General features: G+C 57.8%; 1 protein-coding gene across 3 annotated transcripts in view; it reads left to right on the top strand.

Moving 5' to 3' along the window:
* CDH4 (cadherin 4) overlaps window positions 1-24,973 on the top strand; it is a 376,945-nt gene that overhangs the window by 311,486 nt on the left and 40,486 nt on the right. For all 3 annotated transcript variants that reach the window (XM_054723857.1, XM_054723855.1, XM_054723858.1), the window contains 3 exons: window positions 7,089-7,244; window positions 8,624-8,768; window positions 19,255-19,427. In XM_054723857.1, coding sequence (XP_054579832.1) covers window positions 7,089-7,244; window positions 8,624-8,768; window positions 19,255-19,427 — 474 coding nt within the window. The remainder of the gene's footprint in view (window positions 1-7,088; window positions 7,245-8,623; window positions 8,769-19,254; window positions 19,428-24,973) is intronic.

Here is a 24,973-nt window from a genome sequence, read left to right as displayed (position 1 = left end):
GCCTCTTGAGAGAGAAGTTCGAGAATCAGGGACGACCATAGACATCCCTCGTCACCTGCGCCCCACGTTGTCCGGTGATTTGATGAGAACGGTTTCCGGGGCTGGATGCTGCTGCCCCGGGCCGTGACCAGGGCCGTTTGGATTAAACTGCGCAGCAAGCTGAACGAGACTCCCACGGGGCTGCTGGCCATCATAATCGTTTTCAAAGGCTATTAACGCGAAGCTCTCGTCCTGGACCTCAGAGCCACGGCGGCGTTTTAGCGCGTGGAGCTTCGGCGGTCCCGGCACCCCGAGCCATGTGCGCAGAGCGGGCTGGAGTGGCCAAGAGGCGAGTGGCCCTGGGGAGATCTGGGGAGTCCACGGCTTCCTCATCTTCCCTCTGCTCACAGAGGCTTCTTAGGAAGGCGGCGTAACCAAAACAGGACCTGCACCCCCACCCCTCTCCTCCCGGGCCTGCCCCCCTATCTGCAGAGGGGTTGGACAAGATGGGGCTGACATTCTGGGATTTTTCTTGAATGGTCCCCAAAGGCGTCCCAGGGTGGGGTCGGGGAGTCCTGGCTGTCCTCTTCAGAGGGGGCACCTGCACCCCGGTGAGGCAGCCTGGGGAGGGGGACCACACCTCGATTCTCTCCCAGACCCTTCCCCTTCTTTCCTCTTCTCCCTCCCCTTTCCCTGCTCATTTTCTTGCCCCCCATACAGCAGCCCGGTGCCTGAGAGAGAGACCCCGCCCGCCCTGCAGCCTCCCTCCCACCGGCCTGTGAAGCCCCGTCCTGGGAGCCCTCTCGCCACCACGCACCCTTAGGGTCCCTCTGCCCCGCCGTGATCTGGCACCAGCTGGCTGCCGCTCCTCCACCAGGCAGTGTGCCCATTTTGTCTGCTCACCCAAAGTTTATTGAGCACCTACTGTGTGCGTGCTGCGAGGAGTGGCTGTGCCGCCCTCAGGGACCGAGACAGCTGTGTTGTGCTTCTAGGGACCAGAAACTGGTGCAGGGAATCCTTAGTGCTCAGAATTGAGGGCGGGCGAACACGTAAGCCTGAGAAAGGCCTGATTCTCAGCATGAAAATCAAGCTGCCCCCATGGAGGTCTGGCAGCAGGGCTGGCCGAGGCTCCGGCGACTGCAGGTGCCTCTCGATGAAACAGACTCTCACCTCTGTGCTCCGTGGAGCCGGATTTTAAAAGAAAATTCCCTCTCTTGGCCACTGCAGTCACGGCCAAGCGCAAACCCGCCACCTGCGTCCTGGCTGGTCCAGGGATGGGGCGAGAGGGTGTTTTACTCCCTGAGACATGGGAGCCGTGGCAGGGAGCTCAAATGCCCAACAGGTAACGAAGATAAGAATTCACAATCCGTTTTCTTGGGAAATCGCTGAGCTTAATATCGCACGAGGAAAAAGAGCTAAAACACTTCACTACAAATTCTCGTCCAGTGGGGAGGGGTGACCCCGAGGACTTGGAAAGCATCTCTCACATGCTCCCACGCGGTCAAGGGGACCTTCCAAATGGTGGGCAAACCCACTCAGATGCACAGCCATCGTCACCTTCCTGGAGGACTGGTGATGCATGTATGCACACATGTGTGTATGTGTGTGCAGTTTGTGTATGTTTGCATATGTAAGTATGTGTGTATGAGTGTGTGTGCCTATGTGTGTGCAGTTTGTATATGTCTGTGCACGCCTATATGTGTGTGTGCCTGTATGTGTGTGTGTGTGTGTCTGTCTGTGTGTGCCTGTGTGTGTGCCTATGTGTGTGCCTATGTGTGTGTATATGTGTGTGCCTGTGTGTGCCTATGTGTGTGTATATGTGTGTGCAGTTTGTATATGTGTGTGCACGCGCGTGTGTGTGCCTGTGTGTGTATGTGTATGCCTATATGTGTGTGTGCCTGTGTGTATGTGTGTGCTTTATGTGTATGTGCCTGTGTGTGGGCCTATGTGTGTGCCTATGTGTGTGTGCCTGTGTGTGTCTGTGTATATGTGTGTGTGCCTGTGTGTGTTTGTGTGTGTGTGAGCCTGTGTGTGTGCCTGTGTGTGTGTGTGTGTCTATGTGTGTGTGCCTGTGTGTGTATGTGTGTGTGCCTGTGTGTGTGCCTGTGTGTGTGCCTGTGTGTGTGCCTGTGTGTGTGTGCCTGTGTGTGCCTGTGTGTGTGCCTGTGTGTGTGTGCCTCTGTGTGTGCCTGTGTGTGTGTGCCTGTGTGTGTGTGCCTGTGTGTGTGTGTGCCTGTGTGTGTGCCTGTGTGTGTGTGCCTGTGTGTGTGTGTGTGTGTGCCTATGTGTGTGCCTGTGTGTTTGTGCCTGTGTGTGCCTGTGTGTGTGTGTGTGCCTGTGTGTGTTTGTGCCTGTGTGTGTGTGTGTGTGTGTGCGGGAATCATGTGCAGCAGTGGACAAGACCAAACACTCCATTGGAACCTGACTTTCTCGATGACCCCTGCCCCTAAGTTCTTCCAGCAGGTCTCTCACTGACCCATTGTTGGCCCAGCGATCCTTACCACACTTTACAATTACGAGAGGGCATCGTTTTGTAGATGCCTCTACTGTGGGCCCGTGGCCACAGGAGGGCAGGGCCGTGTCTCAGTTCAGGGCTGGGCGCACAGGGCAGGGGGGGCAGTGGTGCCGGAAGCCGGGGGGGGGGCGCTGGCGGGCACTACCTGCGGCCGAGGGCCTCTGGTGGCTGCGCCCTGATGGCTGTCCCCCGTGGTGTCCTCTCCTTCGGTGCTTCCGGGAGGTGTCTCTGAGTTGCTTGCAATTCAAGCACATGCTGACTTTTCTCCCCTTTCAAGTTCATTTGAATTTAGGCAAACACTCCTCCTTGGGGGGATCCCGCCAGAATCCCTCAGGGGAGGAGGACCGTGAGCTGTTTTAATGTAGACATTCCTTCAAAGCAAACCGACCTTTCACCATCTGTGTGTCCTTCGATAGCAAACGCGGGAGAGCGGTGTTCTCGGGCGTCGACCAAGCGCGCGGGCAGCGGGCGGCTGGCCGTGCTCCTCGCTCGGGGCGGGTGCGCTGCGTGAGGCCTCCCTTTCCAGACACACGGCGGCCCTGCGCCTTGGCCCGGCGTCCACTCGCAGCACTTCCTCCCCGCACGGTACCGAGCGGGGCTTGGGGCAAAAGCCCTGGAAGCACAGCGCCAGGTTTCAGAAGGCGCCACTGAACGGCGCCTGGAGAATTAGGCAAATGCACCAATGGTCAAATATAATGAGATTTCTCTGTAAAAATAACATCTCTAAAATACGTGGTGGGTTCTTTTCCACAGTTTTATAATTAAATGTCCCTGTGAGAGACAGGCCATCTGGCCCAGGAATTGTAGAGGAAGCTGCTCTGGCCCTGGCTCAACGCCCTCCTCCATCCAGTGCAAGATAGCCAATGTTGTTTGCGGGCCTACTATGCGCTCCAAGTGCCCTGCTCTTAATCTATAGTCAAAGGGAGCCCCTGGACTCACCAATATTCTAGAACAAGCATGTCAAGCTCGCAGACCGCATGCAGCCCACAACAAATATTTTTGCAGCCCAGCCAATACAATGGTATGTAAGAAACATTTTAACAAAAATTTCTTAACTTAATTTTTACAATATCCTGTTGTACATAATCCTATATAATAAAAGCCTAATATACAATCAACTGAACGACAGAACGACCTGTCACTGTGATGCGCCCTGACCACTAGGGGGCAGCTACTGCATTGAGCTGCCCTGTGATGGTCAGTGTGCTCTCACAGGGAGCTGGGCTCACGGCTGGCGAGCGCAGTGGTGGTAATGGGAACCTCCCCGCCTCCACTGCATGCAGGCAGTAAGGAGTGAGGGGTTCCAGACTGTGAGAGCCCTGGACTGTGAGGGGGATGTCTGACTGCCAGCCTTTGCCCTGGGAATCGGGCCTAGGCCAGCAGGCGGGCATCCCCCGAGGGGTCCTGGACTGTGAGAGGGCACAGGCCAGGCTGAGGCCCCACCCCCCCAGTGCACGAATCTTGTGCACCAGGCCTCTAGTTATTAATAACGAACTACAACATTCGCTAATGACTGATTACTATGATCGTGTTGCATTCATTTCCCTTACGTGCCTTACACGCAGGCGCACCAGTTCTCTCCACTAATACTGGCAGTGAATATCTTAGCAGCAGATTGACACATCATTAGTCTTGGACTGTCTTGTTTGGTGTGCGCAACAGGAAATATTTCGCTTTCAGAGAACAAGAAAAATAGGTTTATTTGCGTGACGCTTATTAATTTGTGCAGTTATTCAGTGTCTGGTAAGTCAATGTTCAAGAAAAAATATTAATTTTTATTAAAATGTTTTATTGTTTTATGTAAACGATTACTCATTTATTTCAGCCCTTTGTATTCAGCATGTCTCTATCAAAATAAATCTACGTTTCTATGGAAATTGAAGCTTTTGTTTTTTTGTGGCTCACATAAACTTAAACCTTTTTATTTGGCCCATGTTAGCCTTTGAGTTTGACATGCTTATTCTAGAACCTTCCGCACTCCTGGAAGCAGAAGTGGTCCCTCACACACAGCAAGCCTTGACTGAGCATTCCCTTCTCTCCTCAACACAGTGTGGTCTCTTTTAAGCTGTTCTCCAAGCACCAGGCGGCAAACGGGCTTTCCTTTCTCTGACCTAGACTTGCAGCTTTTGCCCCGTTTTCCTGGTGACCAAGTCTTGGTGCAAACCTTCCATGGGTGGAGAAGATGGATCTCAGCCATGGAGAGCCACCTTTCTGTTCAACAACCCCTGGGAATGGAGCCAGGACCCCAGAAAGAAGTCTCCCTGAGTCCCCACTCAGCTGCCTGGCCAGGGCTGGTCTGAGCCGGTCAGCCTTTGTGTCTGAAGGACGCCACCTGGTGGGCAGCAGGGAGGCATGTGACGAAGAGCGAGCGGAGCTGGTCCTGGGATGCCTGGCACTGTCAGTGAGACCACCGGCCAAAGACGGAAGGCCAGGGCCCAGCATGCCACCTCCAGCAGGAGGAACCGGGGTGGCTGTGCTGACAGAGCAAAGCCAAGTTCAGGGGTTTCTGGGCTCCAGGGGACAGTGTGGGGGTGGCATCTGTCCCCAGACCAAGGCCTGAAACCAAGGTTGATGTATGCTGCTTAGAGAGAGCCAGGGAGAGCCCTGCCTGACCAAGGAGAGTGAGGCAGTCAGAGAGAGGACCCAGAGCAAAGACACTGCTCGCAGACAATATGTGTGTGTGTGTGCATATGCACATGAGGTGTGTATGTGAGTGTGTGCACACATGAGTGTGTGTGCATGTGTGTGTGTGCACATAAGTGTATGTGTGTATGAGTGTGCATGCATGCGTGAGCATGAGTGTGTGTATGTGTACAGGAGAGTGTGTGCGTGCATGAGTGTATCTGCATGTGAGCATGTGTGTGGGCATGTAAGTGTGAATTTGTGTGCACATGAGTGGGTGTGAGAGTGTGTTCACATGAGTGTGTGCACACGAGCGTGTGTGAGTGTGTGTGTGCATATGAGCGTGTGTGTGCTTCCTCTCCGGAGGCCCCCACCCCGCAACCCTAGGCTTGCACGGACCTACACATGCCTGTGTAATGGAAGTCTTACCTCCTCTGACCGTTATGTAAATGGCACCCCCGTTTCCCGTCCTACCGAGGCCGCTGCTGGACAGTCAGGCAGGAGTCCTTGCCGCCAACTTGTGCCCTCAGAGGGGAGGCCCCGTTATCTGCCTTTTTAAATATGTTTTTACTGATTTTAGAGAGAGAGGAAGGGAGATGGAGAAAGAAGGGGAGAGAAACATTGATGCGACAGAGAGCATTGCGGGCGGCCTCCTAGTGGGGGTGGAGGCCCGCCTGGGCAGGTGCTCTGCTCAGGAATCCAAGTGGCGGCCTTGGGATGCTCTCCTGATCCTGCGGCTCTTCTTGCAGGAATGTCACCAAGAAATGGTGGTCTCTTCGGGTTTGCTATTTCTTCGAGTCAAGTTCAAACTTTTACATTTTCTCAAAAAAGAAGTCATTTTTATTAAGATTTCCAACTGAGTTACCAATGAAGTAAATAACAACATGTTAAGAGCTCATATTTTTATCTTACATTTGCCAGAGGCGCATCTGTTCTCTGGAGGATTTTCCCCCTGAGGGCAGCTCTCGAATTGCTCTATCAGTTCTTCGTTTTCTGTTCCCAGAGGCGGGGTTTCTGCAGCCGCCTTTGCTGGCACCCCGTGTTCTCTGCTTGTCCTGCGGTGTCGCGCTCTCCTCGCTGCGGCTCTGTTTCAAGGATCAAACATTCAAAGTGAAGGCTTTGCGATGGCTCCTCCTCGGGCCCAGTTCCCGGGCGTGGCCATGTGGTAGTCCATCGTTGTCACAGCTTTTAACTAGCCTCTGGATGCAGCTTCGATTCCTACCTAGCCCATGGTTACTTCAGAATGTTTTTTAAATTCCTGGAATTCTGTAAGTGGCAGCATTAAATTGTAATTGCGTTATTCCAGTAAGAGGCCCTGCCCGATTCTGCTTAGTGGAATTTTTTTAGGTTTCACTGTGGTCCATTTTATTCCAAAATGTGATCCTGGTCCCTGGGCTCCGATGCAAAGCTGCGCCTTCTGAAGGCACGCTCCCAGTGGATGCCGGTGTCTGCCTGCGGGCTCTGTCAGCCCTGTGCTTGAGGTCGTCGCTGTGGCTCCCCTCCGAGGGACCAACTTCCCCTCCTCTGTCCCAGGAGCGGGAAGACGGGATATTTTCTCCATCCGAGCACATCCAAACTTGCCCGTTGCCTTCCTGCAGGGATGAAAACTCGGCCGCATACATGTACTGGGCCCCGCCTTTCTTCCCTCAGAGTCCCGTACACTGCCGCCTGCTGGCTGCGGTCTTCGCCGAGGTCCGATGGCGGTCAGGCGTGTCTGTGCCAGACCGTGGCCCTCGTCTCAGCGGAGGCTGTGTCCCCCACTCCCGCAGAGCCTTCCCCCTGGAATCCGGGGTCCTGTGCTTCCCTGTTGCCTGGGGGTGCTCAGCAAGTCCCCCAGCACTGGCTGCCCCTCCGGTGATGGGCTCGTGGAGGAAGCGCGAGCTGAGGCCTGGAAAGGCAGGGGGTGCGTGTGATGGGGAGCGTGTCCCCGCTCCGCAGCCGCTGACCGTCCTCTCCCTCCTCCCTCCTCCAGATCCGGTCGGACAAAGACAACGACATCCCCATCCGGTACAGCATCACGGGCGTGGGCGCCGACCAGCCGCCCATGGAGGTCTTCAGCATCGACTCCATGTCTGGCCGCATGTACGTCACTCGGCCCATGGACCGGGAGGAGCGGGCCTCCTACCACGTGAGTCTGCACTCCGGTCCGCGCTGTGCAGGGGGCGCCCGCCGGGCAGGCACCGCGCCCAGGTCTCCACTCGGGGAGGGGGTAGCCCGAGACCGTTCACTTGTACCTCCTTCCCAGGCCAAGGCGGTCACGGTCCACGCCCACGTGGCCGCCCGGGCGCTGGTGGGGTCACGGCGGCTGCGCACTCAGGCCCTGGGCTCCAGCTCTGGAGAGCGCCCCGCAGCCTCCCGCCCGCTGCCGTCTCTGAGCCGGGCCTGGGCGGAAGACAGCGAGAAAATGCAGGCGCAGGCCTTCCTTAGAGGGCCGCCTCCTGTCCTCTGGGGCCTCGCCGAACCTGACGTGGTGGCTGCGAGGCGGGCACCTGGGCACGGTGGGCGCAGTGACCTCTCGCTCCCGTGCTCTGTGGTGCCCGCCGGGCCAGGCTCCAGGCGAGACCTGGGCTCCCCCCTGACCTCGTTCTCTGTCCCCCCCAGAGGCTCCGGCCCCTCTAGGGCGCCTTGCTTGGGGTCTGCAGGGACCTCAGCCAGTGCTTGGGCCCCTGAACATGTGAGTGAGTGAGCAGGAGGAAGCGGGAGGGGCGCAAAGGCTTGTCCCCCCTCCCGAGCAACAGCGACTCCAGGTCTCTGCTAGCCCAGCCCCAGCATCCCCTTCATCAAGGCCAGGTGCCCCGCCCCAGGGCCCTGTCCCTGATCGGCCGGCGCCTCCAGTCTCACGGGCACCGGGGCTCTGGCTCCCGCGGGCCCAGGAGGAGGCCAGCTGCTGGTCAAGTTCACCTTGTTCGAGATTAGAGGATCCATTTCTAATTGTCGTGGCGGCACAGAAAACGCCCTCCTGGGCCTGGGAGCCGCCCTCGCCTCCAGGCCTGACCACTTCTCTCCTTTCTGGCTGGAGCTCCCGTCTGGGTCTCCCAGGCCTGACCTCCCAGTAGCAGGACTTACGGTCCAGCCCCAGGTTGGCCCGAGGGCTTTCCTTCAGCCGTGGAAGGTGGACCTGCACTTGGCTGTTGGTCAGGGCTGATCCAAGCAGGGGTCCCAGGTGGCTTCAGCACTGGGCCTCCGTCAGCCCCAGCTCCTGCCCGTCACCCAATCCATCCTCCCATGCCCCCCCACCGGCCTCTCCGGACCCCCCCTCCTGCCTCCCTGCTTCCCTGCCCCCCGCCCCTCCCCGCCTCCACAGAAAAGGAAACTGAGGCTCAGAGAATCTTTGTGATGTGTCCCAGCCCCACCCCCCCAGCCTTTCCCCGGGGGATCCAGAGCTGCTCTATCATCCCTGCCCCAGCGTCTCAGGTCCCGGGAACTTGCTGTCGCTGCTCCCCGAGGCGAGCAGTCCGGAGTGTCCCCAGAGGCGCTCAGGCCCTGACCCGCCTGTGTGCTCTCCAGCTCCGAGCCCACGCCGTGGACATGAACGGCAACAAGGTGGAGAACCCCATCGACCTGTACATCTACGTCATCGACATGAACGACAACCGCCCCGAGTTCCTCAACCAGGTCTACAACGGCTCCGTGGACGAGGGTTCCAAGCCAGGTGAGCCCAGCCCGACCGCACCCGGCAGTGGCCGGGAGGCGGGGGGGGGGGGGGGCGCGGCCACCGCGATGAGCGCACCCGGCAGGTGTTTACTGAGCACCGCTCGGGGCCTTCGCGGTCCAGATGGGGACAGACAAAAGTGAGCCAATCCGAGGGCGTGAAGCCATCGCAGGGATGGGGCTCAGACGGGGACCCTGTAGGCCAGGGAGGGCCCCTCCTCGGAGCTGACATGGAGGCCGAGAGCTGGCGCGTGAGAAGGAGCAGGAGCAGAGAAGGGCTGGGGCCGGTGCGGTGCTGGAGGGAGGCTGGGGGAGGAGGAGGCACACGCTAAGGTCCCGGCCCGTGTGAGGCCGGACAGAAGCCTGCCGTTCACAGTCTCCGGGGCCACACGCGGGGTTTTATTCCAAACACCGCGGACAGCCGTGCGAGGCCAGACCGCCCGGCCCAGAGGGGTGAGCCGTGCCTGAGGCCTCGGTCCCCTCGGCGCCGACCCGGGCGCCCCTCATCCTGCAGATCCGACCCGGCATCCACGACGACCAACACTCTGTCACGTGCCGCTCTGGCTAAGCCTGTGACCTGTGTGGTCTCTGGATCCGTGACTACCGAGAAGTGGGCCCGCCCGCTGGGCACAGATGAGACTCCCGGTTCAAGAGGGAACATGAGCAGCCCAGACCCGCGGTGCGGCTGTGGTCAGATCCAAGCCGACTCCGGAGCGCGGCCCAGGACCAGCGGAGCGCGTGTCGGGGGCAGGTCACACGGGGGGGGGGGGGGGCTGGGCTGGTCAGACAAGTGGCCCGGGCGGTGTCTGAGGGTGCCCAGGTTTGAGAAGCACGGCCCGCCCTGCGGTCTCCGATTGTGAGGCGTCGGACAGGGTCTGAGCCAGGTGCCACCGATGAGGCCCCGTGGGGCTGCCGGCTGCGCGTGGAGCTCAGACACGCGCCGAACCATTCCACATGGTGCTGGCCCCTGCAACACTTGGAGCAGAACCGTAGTAACACCGTGTCCCGTGTTCATCTGCACTTGGCTGGCCACGAGCACTGGTCCCAGGAGGCCTCTGGGCCCGGCCGCCTCCCAGCTGCCCGCTCCCCGCCCCGTCCGGGCGGAGGACACACGTGGGCCCTCACCCCGCTGGCGCTGCGGGAGGCGGTGGTCATGGCTCCTTCTCGGGCTGCTGTTTCTACAAGGTGAGCTGTGTCTTCGCTGGGCTGTCTCAGAACCCCGAGGCGAGGGCCAGCCGGGTGTCAGCGAAGGGAACGGGCTGTGGATTGTTTCTGCCACAACCTGGGGGGCTGGTGCCTGCCGTCCCTTGAGGGGCGGGGCAGGCGGCGGGTGGGCAGGTGAGCTGCAAGCAGACAGAAAGCAACAGGGCCGCCGCCGCCGCCTGCGGAAGCCGGGGAGCGAGTGCGTGTCAGGCTCCGGGTGCTCGCTTGTCGGCAGGTGCGGTGGGCCCAGGACATCCCGTAAAGGTGCCGGGATTCTCTGTCACAAATCAAACCTCCCGGGTCTTATTTTCAAACGAACTGATGGAGAAAGTCTTCTGGCTTTGCTCCCGAGGGTAAGAGAGGCAGATGTCGCCGTGTCTGCTCCTGGAGCCCAGAGAAGCCCCGAGCCTGGGATGGAGTGATCCGCTGCCCGCGGATCCTGAGCTGGGCCCCCTTTCCCGCTCGCTCCTGTGCCCTTCCGGGACTGGGTTGGACTAAATGTGTCTGACATTCAGAGCCGAGGGGGACCCCGAGTCCGTCTCCAGTCCCAGAGCTGCCCTGGCTGCTGCCTTGGACCCAGCTCCGCGTCCTCACTCACGCTGGTCCAGGGCAAGGGGCTGATGTCCGAACAGAGCCCAGCCTGGCCCTCTGGAGGCAGGAGACTCCCGGGCCCTGGAAACAGTCCCCCGTTGCTTCCCTATCAGCATAAATGCCACTACCAGGCTTACCCGGCCTGTGTGCCATAAAGAGGAACCCGCCAGGAAGGGGGTGTCCTGGGCGCCAGGCTGGCGAGGGCTCCAGAGTGGGTCCCACGGAAAACCAGGGGAGGGGTGTGAATACGGACTCCGCTCCGAAGAGCCTTCTAGGGCTTGGGTAGCTCATCTGGGGACATTAGCAAGCCAACATGGGGCTTCCCACCCCATGTTCTTTCCCACCCTAAGCCCCCCTCAATTTTACAAAACCCTCTTTGGTGTAGCTGGATCAGACGGGCTCAAAGGATGCAGAAGGCCTGGGATGACCCTGTCCCTTCCAGGGACCCATGTGCTTGGTGGTCTGGGGCCAAGAGCGCCCTCCCTCTGACCACAGCCTCCGCTCTCTTTGTAAGCAGATAGCCAGGCCCACCGAGTGACCTGGCAAAGGGGACACATTGGTGAGGAGCTGGGAAGCCTGCGGCGGGAGCCCCCGCATGGAGCCCGGGGCGGGGTGGGATTGTCTGGAGCCCTCCTGGCCACTGCTCGACTGTCTCCTCTGTGTTGGTTTGTTCTTGGGGAGGCTTCCTCTTCTGTGGCCTCAAATCTTTGGATGTTAAAACGGTAAAGTAACCTCTGGGCCCGGCCTGGGCAACATTGTATCCCAAACAACTGTTTGCAAAAATAACAATAAAACACATCTTGTGACTCCCAGTGACACAATGTTACCAGCTCTGTACCAATAGCAACGCCTTCCTGCCATCCATGGAGCTGTCCCCTCCCTTTCTTGTAAGGCCCATCGCCTTTGTCTCTTCGTCGGAGCTATTCGGGCTTTTGCCCGAATTAGTGACTTCAGAATAGCTGTTCTTACTGATCTCAAGGAATGCTGTTGCCTCTCCCTCCGAAAGGCCTTTTACTTCAGCTTAGCACTAAGTGCATGCTAGTGAATGGAACCTGATGCACACCGGGCGACGCTCACCGTCAGTCCCGCGAGGCAGCGGGAGTCTGGGGAGTTACTGGGAGCGTCCACTCCCATGTGGAGGGAGGGGGACCTCTGCCAGGCCTGCAGCATCCGGCAACTGGCCAGCACTTGTCCTGCGACTCCCTGAGTCACACACTCCCTGCCACACTGCCCAGCAGCCAGCTTTCCAGAAAATGAGCTCTCAGCGCTCAGGGCAGACCTCAAGGCCGTGTCCTCACAATCAGACCGCCGCCCCCCGCACCCCACCGCCGCACAGCTCCAGCCCTTCGCCCAGCGGCTCCCCGCCCAGCCCAGCCCAGACCAGTTTCTCGAGTTTCCCGAGCAAAGATGCTTCGTGTTACCTTTTCTAAAAGGGCTCTAAGTGGGACTCCTGCTTCTCTCACCCCTTATAATTTTAATTAATGTCACTTTGAAATATTAAATAGCAGAGAAACCTACAAGCAGCCAACGAAGTCCAAGAAACCTTCATCCATATAACTCGGGTTCTGCGCTTAAATAGATTATTCTGTTAGTGAGCCCGTTTACTTATTAATTTATTTCTGGGCTGGGAGGACCCCCGAGATGAGCACACGGCCCAATGCACAGACGGCGCGCACACTCGGAAGTCATCTGAATATTAAGAATTTAAATCTTTAGCCTCAGTGATTTGAGCAGAAAGCCAATTATGGAGCTGAATTAGTTTTCAAATTAAACTGCAATTTGAAGCTTGTGAAATTAATCCTTTAAGGCGCCTGGCAGTACCTACAGGAGCCCCTCGGAGGCCGGCCCGGCCGCCTCTGGCCGCGGCGTGACTGATAAAGTGAAGTCCGGAGCCAGAGCCCTGGCAGAGCAGAGCACTCCGCTCCCGTCCCGTCTCAGCTGCTGAGAAAAACTCCAGCCTCTCCTTCTCCTGGGCAGCGGCTGAGGGCCCGGGGAGGGGCGCCTCCGCTTCCCCAGCCCAGGCGGCCGGGCGGCCTGGTCCCGTGATGGCACTTGCTGCAGGGCGACCGCTCCCTCAGCAGAGGGCAGGCGTGGGGACCCCGCACAGATTGTTTCCAGGTGGCCTGGCACTGTCCACCGAGGCCCTGTGGCATCGGGGAGCTGGGACTTGAGGCTGAGTGTGGACTCACACCCACCAGCTGAAGAAGGCAGGGGCCAGGAGGGGACCTTGGTGCCAGGGTCACGACGGCCCAGACCCAGCCACCCGGCTCATAGCCCGGTGCCCAGCTCACAGGGGACTCTTCCGCTTTCCCCGTGACCCCATGAGGGACACCTGGCTCCCAGAGGAGGAGCCCCGGCTCTGAGAGGCTCAGGGACAGGTGAAGCCAGGTCCTGGGAGTGACAGAGGCAGGATCTGACCGGATGGAGCACCGAGCCCCGCTCCAAAGTCTCTGAGGCCACAGAAAGGCCGTTGGCGGGCAGGTCTGCCTGCCACAGGGCTTTGTTAGCCGGCATGAGCCCGCCTCAGCCTCAGCCAATCCCTGTGGTGGTGGAATGGAGACCCCCCAAAACCACGTCCACCCGGAACCTCAGATGGGACCTTTTCCGGAAATAAGGTCTTTGCCGATGGAACCAGTTAAAATGAGTCCGGCAGGGTGGGCCTGAGCCCCTGTGGCTGTGCCCTTATGAGAAGAGGAGATTGGACACCGACACAGCGGAGATGGCCACGCGAGGACGGGTGAAGCCGCAGGCAAGGACCGCCACCAGCAGAGGAGGCCACACCCAGCCCTGTCCCGCGGGGATTTAAAGCGGGCGCATAGTAGGTGTTCAGTAAACAGGTGTCGAGGACTCACCCTGTGCCGTCCCCATGGGCGCCGGGGCACCACAGTCTCTGCCACACATGTGTGACCTGCCCCTTAGGGCCAATTCCTAGATGTGGGTTTGCGAGTGGGCACACGGGAAGAGCGTTTGGCACAGACGGCCAATCTGCCTCCAGGACCTGAGGCCGTGGGGGCAGGTCCCCACCAGTAGGTCTCATCCTTATTTTAAAACTAGTAGCCAGGTGCATGAGATCCGTGCACATTAAAAGGGAATTAATTAGAGGAAATATTTTAATATTGCTATTTGCCCTTTCTCTATAATAGAAGTGTCAGAGATGAAAGAAAATTAGTAAAATGTAATGAAAACTTTCCTCCTGTCAGAGACTGGGGTGCGCCACGGGACCCAGAGTCAAGTCCCCACCCAGCTGCATGCACCTCAAAATCGCACGAGACCCAGACCCGGCCGGCCCCACCCCCATCAAACCCACTGGGCAGGGGGCACAGCCTCAGGTCCCCCGGCGCACGCCAGGCAGGGGCATGGCCTGAGGTCCCCTGGCCCGGGTCGGGGTGGGGGGTGCGCCTTGAGGTCCCCCATCAAGCCCCACTTGGCAGGGGGTGCAACCTGAGGTCCCCCATCAAGCCCTACTGGACGGGCGGGGGTCACAGCCTCTGGTCACCCGCCCCAGCCTGGCACCACGCAGCCTCAGGTCCCTGCTGATCACTCGTTACACCTTGTTACAGGAACCTTGCCTCTGCTGTGGGTGCAGCCATCTTGTGACAGTGTGAGGTCAATTTGCATATTACCTCTTTATTATATAGGATTATGTTTGCTCATCTGGTATGTGCAAAATTTCTTCCCTTCATCTCTTTGATCACTAACAAAGTTGATTGTAAAAACCAAAAGCAATGGGTGGGAAGGCGTGAAGTTCAGGCTCTGTGGCTGGGATGCGGACCGGAGGCGTGTCCAGGGGCAGGGCCACTGTGGGCATTGTACTGACTGAGGTATCCAGTGAACACACACTGATTACTGTGAGTGTGTTCTATTTTGCAATCAGAAAGGAATTATCAAAAGTATGCCATTTGGTTTTTAAAAATCAGATTTCTGAGCTTAGCCAAGAAGGCAGATGCCCAGATCTAAGACAATTTTGTGATGAGCCTGGAACCGAGGGCGGGTCTTGTTACCAGCCAGTCATCTGGGCCTCCAGGTGGCGAATGCCCTCTTTTTGACTGTCTAAATAAGCCTTTGTCTCACTTTTATTTTTAGAAAGCTCAAAATAAAGAATTCTGGGTTGTCCATTATTTTCTTTCATCCCATTGTTTTCTGGCACCCATCATTTCTACTGAGAAATTGGTTTTAAGGCCTATAATTCCATTAAAAGTTTTATGCCATTTGAAAAATTCTCCAGCTGCTTTTAAATTTATCTTTTTTAACTAAATTTATTGGGATGGCATTGGTTAATAGGTCACAAGGTTTTAGGTGTAGATTTCTATATTGCAAGATCTGTATATTGCACTGTGTGCCCAGCACCCAAAGTGACTTTTTTACCTTTGGTTTTAGCAGTTTGATGTGATGGGACTTGCTGTGGGTTTCTTCATATTTATCCCACTCGGAATTTTAGTGCTTCTTCCATCTGTGGCTTGATGTCTCTTTGGTTTGGGAATTTTTCAGCTATCATCTCCTCAAATATTGTGTCTGCTCCATTCTTCCTCTTTGGTCCTTCAGGGGCTCCAATTATACATACGGTAGACCTGCTCATGTCTCAAGTTTCTTACGCTGAGTTTCTTATGCTTTGATGCATCTTCCAATTCATTGACTCTCTCTTTGGTTATATTTAATCTGCTTTTACATCTACTCAGTCTGATTTCAGTACTCTTTCAAATATAAATTTTCTGTGGTTTTTTTTTTTATAGTTTCTAGTTCTCTGGAAAAAAAAAATCCATCTCATCATTTTAATTCCTTGAACATATTGAGCTGAGATGTGTTTGTTTTCAAGTCTGCTCCTACCTGCCCTGCCCCTGCCTCTCCCGGGGCTGGCCATTGCCGGCTTTCCTCTCCGTTTCAGCTGGTTTGTGTGCTTGTACACCTAGTCAGTCAGGCACCGCCTGGTGCATAGGACAACTGCAGAGATCATTTGAGCTCTGTAGGATGTCATCTCCTCCATGGAAATTTACTTTTGCTCCCAGCAGGGGACACTAATAATCTCTTACCCTAAGTTACCTCTGTTAGAGCCTATTTATTCCCAGGTCACCCCCACTCCTAGGGTGCTGCCCTTCAGGGCCCGGCCTCGGATTGGAGAGTTCTCCGGGGACTTTCCTTCTGGGCAGCCCTAAGCTCAGGTCATTGACTCCTGTTCCCATACATCTGTTGAATGTTCGATGTAGCTCTTCAGCTGTCAGCAGCCAGCTTTGGAATCAGCAAATGTCTTCTAAGAAAAGATGGCCCAGGTATTTATCTTTTATCTGCATTACTTGGTGGTTCTTTAATGCCTTTAAGCAGGTGTTTTTATTTTACACCAGAGGCCCGGTGCACAAATTCGTGCACCAGTGGGATCCCTTGGCCTGGCCTGCCGGATCAGGCCAAAACCAGCTCTCTGACATCCCCTGAGGGCCCCGGATTGCAAGAGGGCGCAGGCCAGGCCGAGGGACCCCACCGGTGCATGATCGGGACCAGGGAGGGACGTGGGAGGTTGGCCAGCCGGGGAGGGACACAGGAGGGCTCCAGGGTGTGTCCAGCCTGTGTCGCTCAGTCCCGAATGACCAGACCCCAGCAGCAAACTAACCTACCAGTTGGAGCGTCTGCCCCCTGGTGGTCAGTGCACATCATAGCAAGTGGTTGAGCAGCCTTAGCATATAATTAGCATATTACACTTTGATTGGTTGAACAGATGACCGAACACTTAGCATATTAGGCGTTTATTATATAGGATTTTTCCTAGCTTTTCTGGTTTTCCTTGGGGAAAAGACTGGTATAAAAACATAGCCCACCATTTGCTAAAAATAGAACTTCCTGGATTTTTTTTTAAATACTTAATTTCCCTCTGGGGAAATTCTGCTGATAATTAAATTCATTAAAAGTGGGTTTACACACAATTCTTTGAGAATATATTCATTGCATGAAATAAGTGGGAGAGGTACTTGGAGAACTTTTTTCTAGGGTTCTCAAAACACAGACATTCTTTTTTTCCCTAGAAGACACTTAATAAAGATGTGTTAAAGAATGAATGAATGAATGAATGAATGAATATCCTAGTGGGCGTGACATTTTGGTCTACCAAAATTACAACCAATCCTATACAAAATCCAATGAATGAATTAGCCTTCTTACTGTCCACCCTCCAACCAGCAATACTTCTGACTTCTAACAGTCTGCTTTCGGTACATGTCTTAAAAACACAAACTTGATCACTCATTCCCATGATGAAAATACAATCCTGGCTTCCCTGTGATCTTAGAATAAAGTTCAGAATCCTCACCGTGGGCCCCACCATCCTCAACCCCATCACGTCGCATCCTCCTCTCTTCCACAGCACACAGAGCTCTTCCCTGCCCCAAGGCCTCTGCCCCTCGCCCAGGGTCCCCCTTCCCTCCCCCCACCCCCACCTGTCTCAGAGAGGCCTTCCGGTTCCTCTCGAGTTCCCCTTCTCGCCTCGCTCCATCTGCACACACACGGACCTTCTTTGTTCCCGCAAAGCCCTTGTCCTAGTCGGCAGTGATGCATCTCTCCTCCCTCCCTCCCCAGCACGTGAGCAGCAGGGTACGGAGTGTCAGTCATTCTCACTGCGATGGTCTGAGCACGGAGCCTGCTGTCCACCCCCAGCAACTGGGGCAGCAACTGGGGCAAGTAACCCCAAACAATGGAATGTTATTCTGCCATGAAAAGGCACGAACCTTGAAAACATTCGGCTTCGTGAAGAAAGCCAGACACACAGGCCACAGAGTGCAGGGTTCTGTTTGTAGGAAGTGTTCAGAAGAGCAAATCCGTAGAGACAGAAAGTAGGTCAGTGGCTGCCAGGGGCCCGGGAGCGGGAGGGGCTGGCTGCTCAGGGATACAGGTTTCCTTCGGGTGACGGCAATGCCCCAGAATTAGACTCCAGACAGTTGCACAACTGTGAATAAACAAACCCCTGACTTGTGTATTTTTAAAGGGTGAGTTTTATTGTATGTGACTTATCCTATATAATAAAGAGGTAATATGCAAATTGACCCTCATGCCCTCACACGAGATGGCCGCCCCCATGTGGTCAAAGATGGCCACCACAACATGGCCAGCAGAGGAGGGCAGTTGGGGGCGACCAGGCCAGCAGGGGAGGGCAGTTGGGGGCCATCAGGCCTGCAGGGGAGGGCAGTTGGGGGGACCAGGCCAGCAGGGGAGGGCAGTTGAGGGCAACCAGGCCTGCAGGGGAGGGACAGTTGGGGGGACCAGGCCGGCAGGGGAGGGCAGTTGGGGGCAATCAGGCCAGCAGGGGAAGTAGTTAGGCATCAACCAGGCTGGCAGGCGAGTGGTTAGGGGGTGATCAGGCTGGCAGGCAGGTGAGCGATTGGGAGCCAGCAGTCCCAGATTGTGAGAGGGATGTCCAACTGCCGGTTTAGGCCCGATCCCACAGGGGTCCCAGATTGGAGAGGGTGCAGGCTGGGCTGAGGGACACCCCCCCCCATGCACGAATTTTGTGCACTGGGCCTCTAGTCTATAATAACAATAGCATAATATGCTAATTAGACTGGACAGCCAAATGACCTTCCGGACGACCTTCCGGATGAAGCTGGGGCTGTCGCCGTGGCTGCAAAGGCCGAGGGCAGCCACCGCGGCTGTGAGGGCCAAGCCCCTTGCATGAATTTCATGCATTGGGCCTCTAGTATTTCAATAAAAATATATGCCTGTGTGCCCAGCCAGTGTGGCTCAATGGTTGAATGTCAACCTATGAACCAAGAGGTCACTGTTCAATTCCCAATCAGGGCATGTGCCCTAGTTGTGGGCTTGATCCCCAGTAGGGGGCATGCAGGAGGCAGCCAATCAATGATATATACATGCATGTGTGGGGACAAATGGGTGGGAAGGGCTGTGGCCCCCATGTCCATAGGCCTTTTGGTTTCCCAGAAACCTCTGCAAACACCTCCGCCTGGGTCACTGGCTGTGCCGCCCTGGGGGAGGGATTACTGACCCACAGGGCCTCCCGAGGCCAGAAGATGGACAGAGGACATGCCAGTGTCCCCTGCAGACCTCATCACTGGTTCGTGGATGGGGAAGCTGAGGTACTTGCTGAGGGAGGGAATGGGCTGTTCACCCAGCCCCGGCTCTGAAATGAAGCCAGTCACTCCCCCCACGCATGCCCCCGATTCACCCCTTCCGACTCTGAGTCCCCATGCACAGCCTCCCTCTCAGGGCTGCCCTAAGTCTGTTCCCATGTGTCTCCTCAAGCGCTCGTTCCACACCTTCCGTGTACCCGGCAGGGCCAGGCCCTGTTTGTCACTGTGTGCCTCGAGTTCCCAGCACACGGCACCCTGCGTGGGACCTGTCGGGGCTCGGCAAACACCGGGCCGGGCCGTGGCCCCAGTGCCTCGGAGAGCACCGGCTGGGGCCCCACGTGCTGCCCCCATGCTCTTCTTGCTTCTCTCAGACCCCGGTGCTCCCCCACTGCGAAAGGAGGCAGTCCGAGCAGCTGGCCTCAGAGGACCGAGCGCTGGGAGAGACGCTTCGGTGCTTCCACCCGGGGCAGTGCCCCCTCTGATGCTTGGCAGCCCAGGGGTGGGGAACGGTGCCTTACACCCGGGCTCCAGAGGTTCCGCGATCGACCAGTGATGTCTGTCCTGAGTGAGCAGGTGTGGCCGCGGCCCTTATGCAAACCTTTTCCCTCTGAACAGCTTTCTCTGTTCCAGGCACCTACGTGATGACCGTCACGGCCAATGATGCCGACGACAGCACCACGGCTAACGGGCTGGTGCGGTACCGGATCCTGACCCAGACCCCACAGAGCCCGTCCCAGAACATGTTCACCATCAACAGCGAGACGGGGGACATTGTGACAGTGGCCGCCGGCCTGGATCGAGAGGTGAGGTGGGCGTCGTGGCCTGGGGAGAGACTGACTCAGCTGGTGTGTCCCCTGAGCCCCTGTTCCACAGAGGACATCAGAGCTCCAGCGTGACCTCTCCAGTGGGACACAGTCCCAGAGGCACTGGGATGCGTGTCCTGGGTGCCTGGGACAGAGCCAGGATGCGTGTCCTGGGTGCCTGGGACGGAGCCAGGATGCGTGTCCTGGGTGCCTGGGACAGAGCCAGGATGCGTGTCCTGGGTGCCTGGGACGGAGCCAGGATGCGTGTCCTGGGTGCCTGGGACAGACCCAGGATGCGTGTCCTGGGTGCCTGGGACAGAGCCAGGATGCGTGTCCTGGGTGCCTGGGACAGACCCAGGATGCGTGTCTTGCTGGCATGTGTGGCTTGGATGGCAGTGGGGACCCCAAGTGCCGTGAGCCTAGACCTCAGACTCAGCAAACCTGCCAGGTCTTGTCTTACCACGTTGTCACCACCCGTGCCTTCCAAATCAATAAGTGCCACTCGCCCCTGTCCTGGGAAGTGCCGGTGGCCAGGCAGCCACAGGAAAGGTCATTTGTGCAGCCTGGGGACTCAGCAGGAGGCAAGGCGCCGCAGTGGCCTGCTCATGGCCATGGGCACATCAGAGGATGTCTCCAGACCAGGCACCTGCCATCTGTGCAGTGGGCATAGCCTCGCCAGCCTCCTAGGCTCTGCAGGGATGGACAGAGGCTCTGCGGCCCAGCCAGGACTGGCAAAGACAGTGTGGGTGGGTCTTCATGGGGGAGGTGGGCCGGGACCCTGGGCTCCGGGTGGCCTCGGCCAGTCCGGGCCCCTCCATCTCGTGCTTGGAGGCCCCACCACCCTCCCGATGCCGCGAGCTGCCTGCTCCGCCCATGAGGCCTGCAGCGGCAGGTCAGGAGCCCGGCCTGGCTTCTGGGAGTCTGTGTCATTAGCGGGGTATCCTGTGACCTGACACCAGGGGCCCTCAGTGAGGTCCACCCAAGCAAACCAAACACCATGCCGGACTCCCCCACTCAGGGTGGCCGCCTGCCCTGGGGAGAGGCTAGAGCAGCACCCCTTTCTCCACGCTGTCACCTGGCCTGGGTGCTCTCACTCCCTTGGTGATCTGACGGGGCCTGTGCATACACGTGCTGGGCCACTCACCCCTCCAGGAGGCCCAGGCCCTGCTCCATGGAAACTCTTTCCCCATGTGGGCTGGGGGAGATGGGGAGTGAGGGGGCAGGGGGAGATGGGAAGTGAGGGGGCAGGGGGAGATGGGGAGTAAGGGGGCTGGGGGAGATGGGGAGAGAGGGGGCTGGGGGAGATGGGGAGTGAGGGGGCAGGGGGAGATGGGGAGAGAGGGGGCTGGGGGAGATGGGGAGTGAGGGGGCAGGGGGAGATGGGGAGTGAGGGGGCAGGGGGAGATGGGGAGTGAGGGGGCTGGGGGAGATGGGGAGTGAGGGGGCAGGGGGAGATGGGGAGTGAGGGGGCAGGGGGAGATGGGGAGTGAGGGGGCAGGGGGAGATGGGGAGTGAGGGGGCAGGGGGAGATGGGGAGTGAGGGGGCAGGGGGAGATGGGGAGTAAGGGGGCTGGGGGAGATGGGGAGAGAGGGGGCTGGGGGAGATGGGGAGTGAGGGGGCAGGGGGAGATGGGGAGTGAGGGGGCAGGGGGAGATGGGGAGTAAGGGGGTTGGGGGAGATGGGGAGAGAGGGGGCTGGGGGAGATGGGGAGTGAGGGGGCAGGGGGAGATGGGAAGTGAGGGGGCAGGGGGAGATGGGGAGTAAGGGGGTTGGGGAGATGGGGGAGGGGGGGAGGGGGAGATGGGGGTGAGGGGGCAGGGGGAGATGGGAAGTGAGGGGGCAGGGGGAGATGGGAAGTGAGGGGGCAGGGGGAGATGGGGAGTAAGGGGGCTGGGGGAGATGGGGAGAGAGGGGGCTGGGGGAGATGGGGAGTGAGGGGGCAGGGGGAGATGTGTGGTGTGTGATGAGTGTGTGGGGAGTGTGTGGTGAGTGTGTGGTGTGTGGTGTGTGATGAGTGTGTGGTGAGTGTGTGGTGAGTGTGTGGTGAGTGTGTGGTGAGTGTGTGATGAGTGTGTGGGGAGTGTGTGGTGAGTGTGTGGTGAGTGTGTGGTGAGTGTGTGGGGAGTGTGTGGGGAGTGTGTGGGGAGCGTGTGATGAGCGTGTGGTGAGCGTATGGTGAGCGTATGGTGAGCGTATGGTGAGCGTGTGATGTGTGGTGTGTGATGAGTGTGTGGTGAGTGTGTGGTGAGTGTGTGGTGAGTGTGTGGGGAGTGTGTGGGGAGTGTGTGGGGAGTGTGTGGGGAGTGTGTGGTGTGTGGTGTGTGATGAGTGTGTGGTGAGTGTGTGGGGAGTGTGTGGGGAGTGTGTGGGGAGTGTGTGGGGAGTGTGTGATGAGTGTGTGGGGAGTGTGTGGGGAGCGTGTGGTGAGCATGTGGTGAGCGTGTGATGTGTGGTGTGTGATGAGTGTGTGGTGAGTGTGTGATGAGTGTGTGGTGTGTGGTGTGTGATGAGTGTGTGGTGTGTGGTGAGTGTGTGGGGAGTGTGTGGGGAGTGTGTGATGAAGTGTGTGGTGTGTGGTGAGCGTGTGGTGAGTGTGTGGTGTGTGGTGAGCGTGTGGTGAGTGTGTGGTGAGTGTGTGATGAAGTGTGTGGTGTGTGGTGAGCGTGTGGTGAGCGTGTGGTGAGCGTGTGATGAAGTGTGTGGTGTGTGGTGAGCGTGTGGTGAGCGTGTGGTGAGTGTGTGGTGAGCGTGTGGTGAGCGTGTGGTGAGCGTGTGGTGAGCGTGTGGTGAGCGTGTGATGAAGTGTGTGGTGTGTGGTGAGCGTGTGGTGAGCGTGTGGTGAGCGTGTGGTGAGTGTGTGGTGTGTGTGTGGTGGAGTGTGTGTGTGTGTGTGGTGAGTGTGTGGTGAGCGTGTGGTGAGTGTGTGGTGAGTGTGTGATGAAGTGTGTGGTGTGTGGTGAGCGTGTGGTGAGCGTGTGGTGAGTGTGTGGTGAGTGTGTGATGAAGTGTGTGGTGTGTGGTGAGCGTGTGGTGTGCGTGTGGTGAGCGTGTGGTGAGTGTGTGATGAAGTGTGTGGTGTGTGGTGAGTGTGTGGTGAGCGTGTGGTGAGTGTGTGGTGAGTGTGTGATGAAGTGTGTGGTGTGTGGTGAGCGTGTGGTGAGCGTGTGGTGAGTGTGTGATGAAGTGTGTGGTGTGTGGTGAGCGTGTGGTGAGCGTGTGGTGAGTGTGTGATGAAGTGTGTGGTGTGTGGTGAGCGTGTGGTGAGCGTGTGGTGAGTGTGTGGTGAGTGTGTGATGAAGTGTGTGGTGTGTGGTGAGCGTGTGGTGAGTGTGTGGTGAGTGTGTGGTGAAGTGTGTGGTGTGTGGTGAGCGTGTGGTGAGCGTGTGGTGAGTGTGTGATGAAGTGTGTGGTGTGTGGTGAGTGTGTGGTGAGCGTGTGGTGAGTGTGTGGTGAGTGTGTGGTGTGTGGTGAGTGTGTGGTGAGCGTGTGGTGAGCGTGTGGTGAGTGTGTGATGAAGTGTGTGGTGTGTGGTGTGTGTGTGGTGAGTGTGTGATGAAGTGTGTGGTGTGTGGTGAGCGTGTGGTGAGCCAGTGGTGGGTGAGAGTGGTGTGATGAAAGTGTGTGGTGTGTGGTGAGTGTGTGGTGAGTGTGTGATGAAGTGTGTGGTGTGTGTGTTGAGGCGTGTGGTGAGCGTGTGGATGAGCCAGTGTGGTGAGTGTGTGATGAAGTGATTTGGTGGTGTGCGTGAGCGTGTGGTGAGCCGTGTGGTGAGCGTGTGGTGAGTGGTGTGATGAAGTCTGTGGGTGTGGCGTGAGCGTGTGGTGAGCGTGTGGTGAGCGTGTGGTGAGTGTGTGGTGAGTGTAGTGATGACAGTGTGTGTGGCGGTGGGTGAGCGTGTGGTTGAGCGTGTCATGTGGAGAGGTGTGATGAAGTGTGTGGTGTGTGGTGAGCATGTGGTGAGTGTGTGGTGAGTGTGTGATGAAGTGTGTGGTGTGTGGTGAGCGTGTGGTGAGCGTGTGGTGAGCGTGTGGTGAGCGTGTGATGAAGTGTGTGGTGTGTGGTGAGCGTGTGGTGAGTGTGTGGTGAGTGTGTGATGAAGTGTGTGGTGTGTGGTGAGCGTGTGGTGAGCGTGTGGTGAGTGTGTGATGAAGTGTGTGGTGTGTGGTTAGTGTGTGGTGAGTGTGTGGTGAGTGTATGATGAGTGTGTGGTGTGTGGTGAGTGTGTGGTGAGCGTGTGGTGAGTGTGTGGTGAGTGTGTGATGAAGTGTGTGGTGTGTGGTGAGTGTGTGGTGAGTGTGTGGTGAGTGTGTGATGAGTGTGTGGTGTGTGGTGAGTGTGTGGTGAGCGTGTGGTGAGCGTGTGGTGAGTGTGTGATGAAGTGTGTGGTGTGTGGTGAGTGTGTGGTGAGTGTGTGATGAAGTGTGTGGTGTGTGGTGAGCGTGTGGTGAGCGTGTGGTGAGTGTGTGATGAAGTGTGTGGTGTGTGGTGAGTGTGTGGTGAGTGTGTGATGAAGTGTGTGGTGTGTGGTGAGCGTGTGGTGAGCGTGTGGTGAGCGTGTGGTGAGTGTGTGATGAAGTGTGTGGCGTGTGGTGAGCGTGTGATGAAGTGTGTGGCGTGTGGTGAGCGTGTGATGAAGTGTGTGGCGTGTGGTGAGTGTGTAATGAAGTGTGTGGTGTGTGGTGAGCGTGTGGTGAGCGTGTGGTGAGTGTGTGATGAAGTGTGTGGTGTGTGGTTAGTGTGTGGTGAGTGTGTGGTGAGTGTGTGATGAAGTGTGTGGTGTGTGGTGAGTGTGTGGTGAGTGTGTGATGAAGTGTGTGGTGTGTGGTGAGTGTGTGGTGAGTGTGTGATGAAGTGTGTGGTGTGTGGTGAGCGTGTGGTGAGCGTGTGGTGAGCGTGTGCCTGAGACGGGGGCGGGGGCGGGAGAGAACCCCAGCGAGCCGGGCTCTGGCACTCAGCTGTCGTCTGCTCCCCCTGACATAAGAAACAGCTCGCCCGGCCCTGCCGGAGCCGCCCTGGGCTGCGGGTGCAGGCAGCGTGGGCCTCCCAGAAGGGGGCGCTCCCAGAGTCTGCCCAGCGCTGGGGCACCAGCCCGAGGACCCTGTGGGGCTGCAGTGGGGCACTCCCAAACCTCAGGGCCTCGAGGAGCTGCTGGTCCGGGAGCATGAGCCCGGGGACACCGCACCTCCGTTCCCCACGGCTCTGCTGCGTTGGAGGCGATGAGGGGCTGTTGCTGGTTTTCATTGTTTGTGAATGAACAGGCAAGTGTTGGAGGGAGGGGGGACAGGACAGACTGGCCGGCAGCACCCCTTCTCCAGGCTGTCACCTGGCCTGGGGCTTCACCCCCTTGGGGAGAGCACTGAGGGCAGTGACAGGGCCTCCCACCCTCGTGAGCAAGCGTCTCCAGCTTCCTGTAGCCGATGGGTGCCGGGCCGATGTGGGCAGGGCACCCGCACCCCGGGAGGCTCCACACGGGCCAGGCGCGTGGCCTGTCGTGGGTGAATCATCCATCGGCCGGAGGACAGCCTGGCAGCCGCGTCCCCAGGTG

Source organism: Eptesicus fuscus, chromosome 12 (genome assembly GCF_027574615.1).
Source record: "Eptesicus fuscus isolate TK198812 chromosome 12, DD_ASM_mEF_20220401, whole genome shotgun sequence".
NCBI lineage: Eukaryota > Metazoa > Chordata > Mammalia > Chiroptera > Vespertilionidae > Eptesicus > Eptesicus fuscus.
This window is presented reverse-complemented; position numbering and strand designations above follow the sequence as displayed.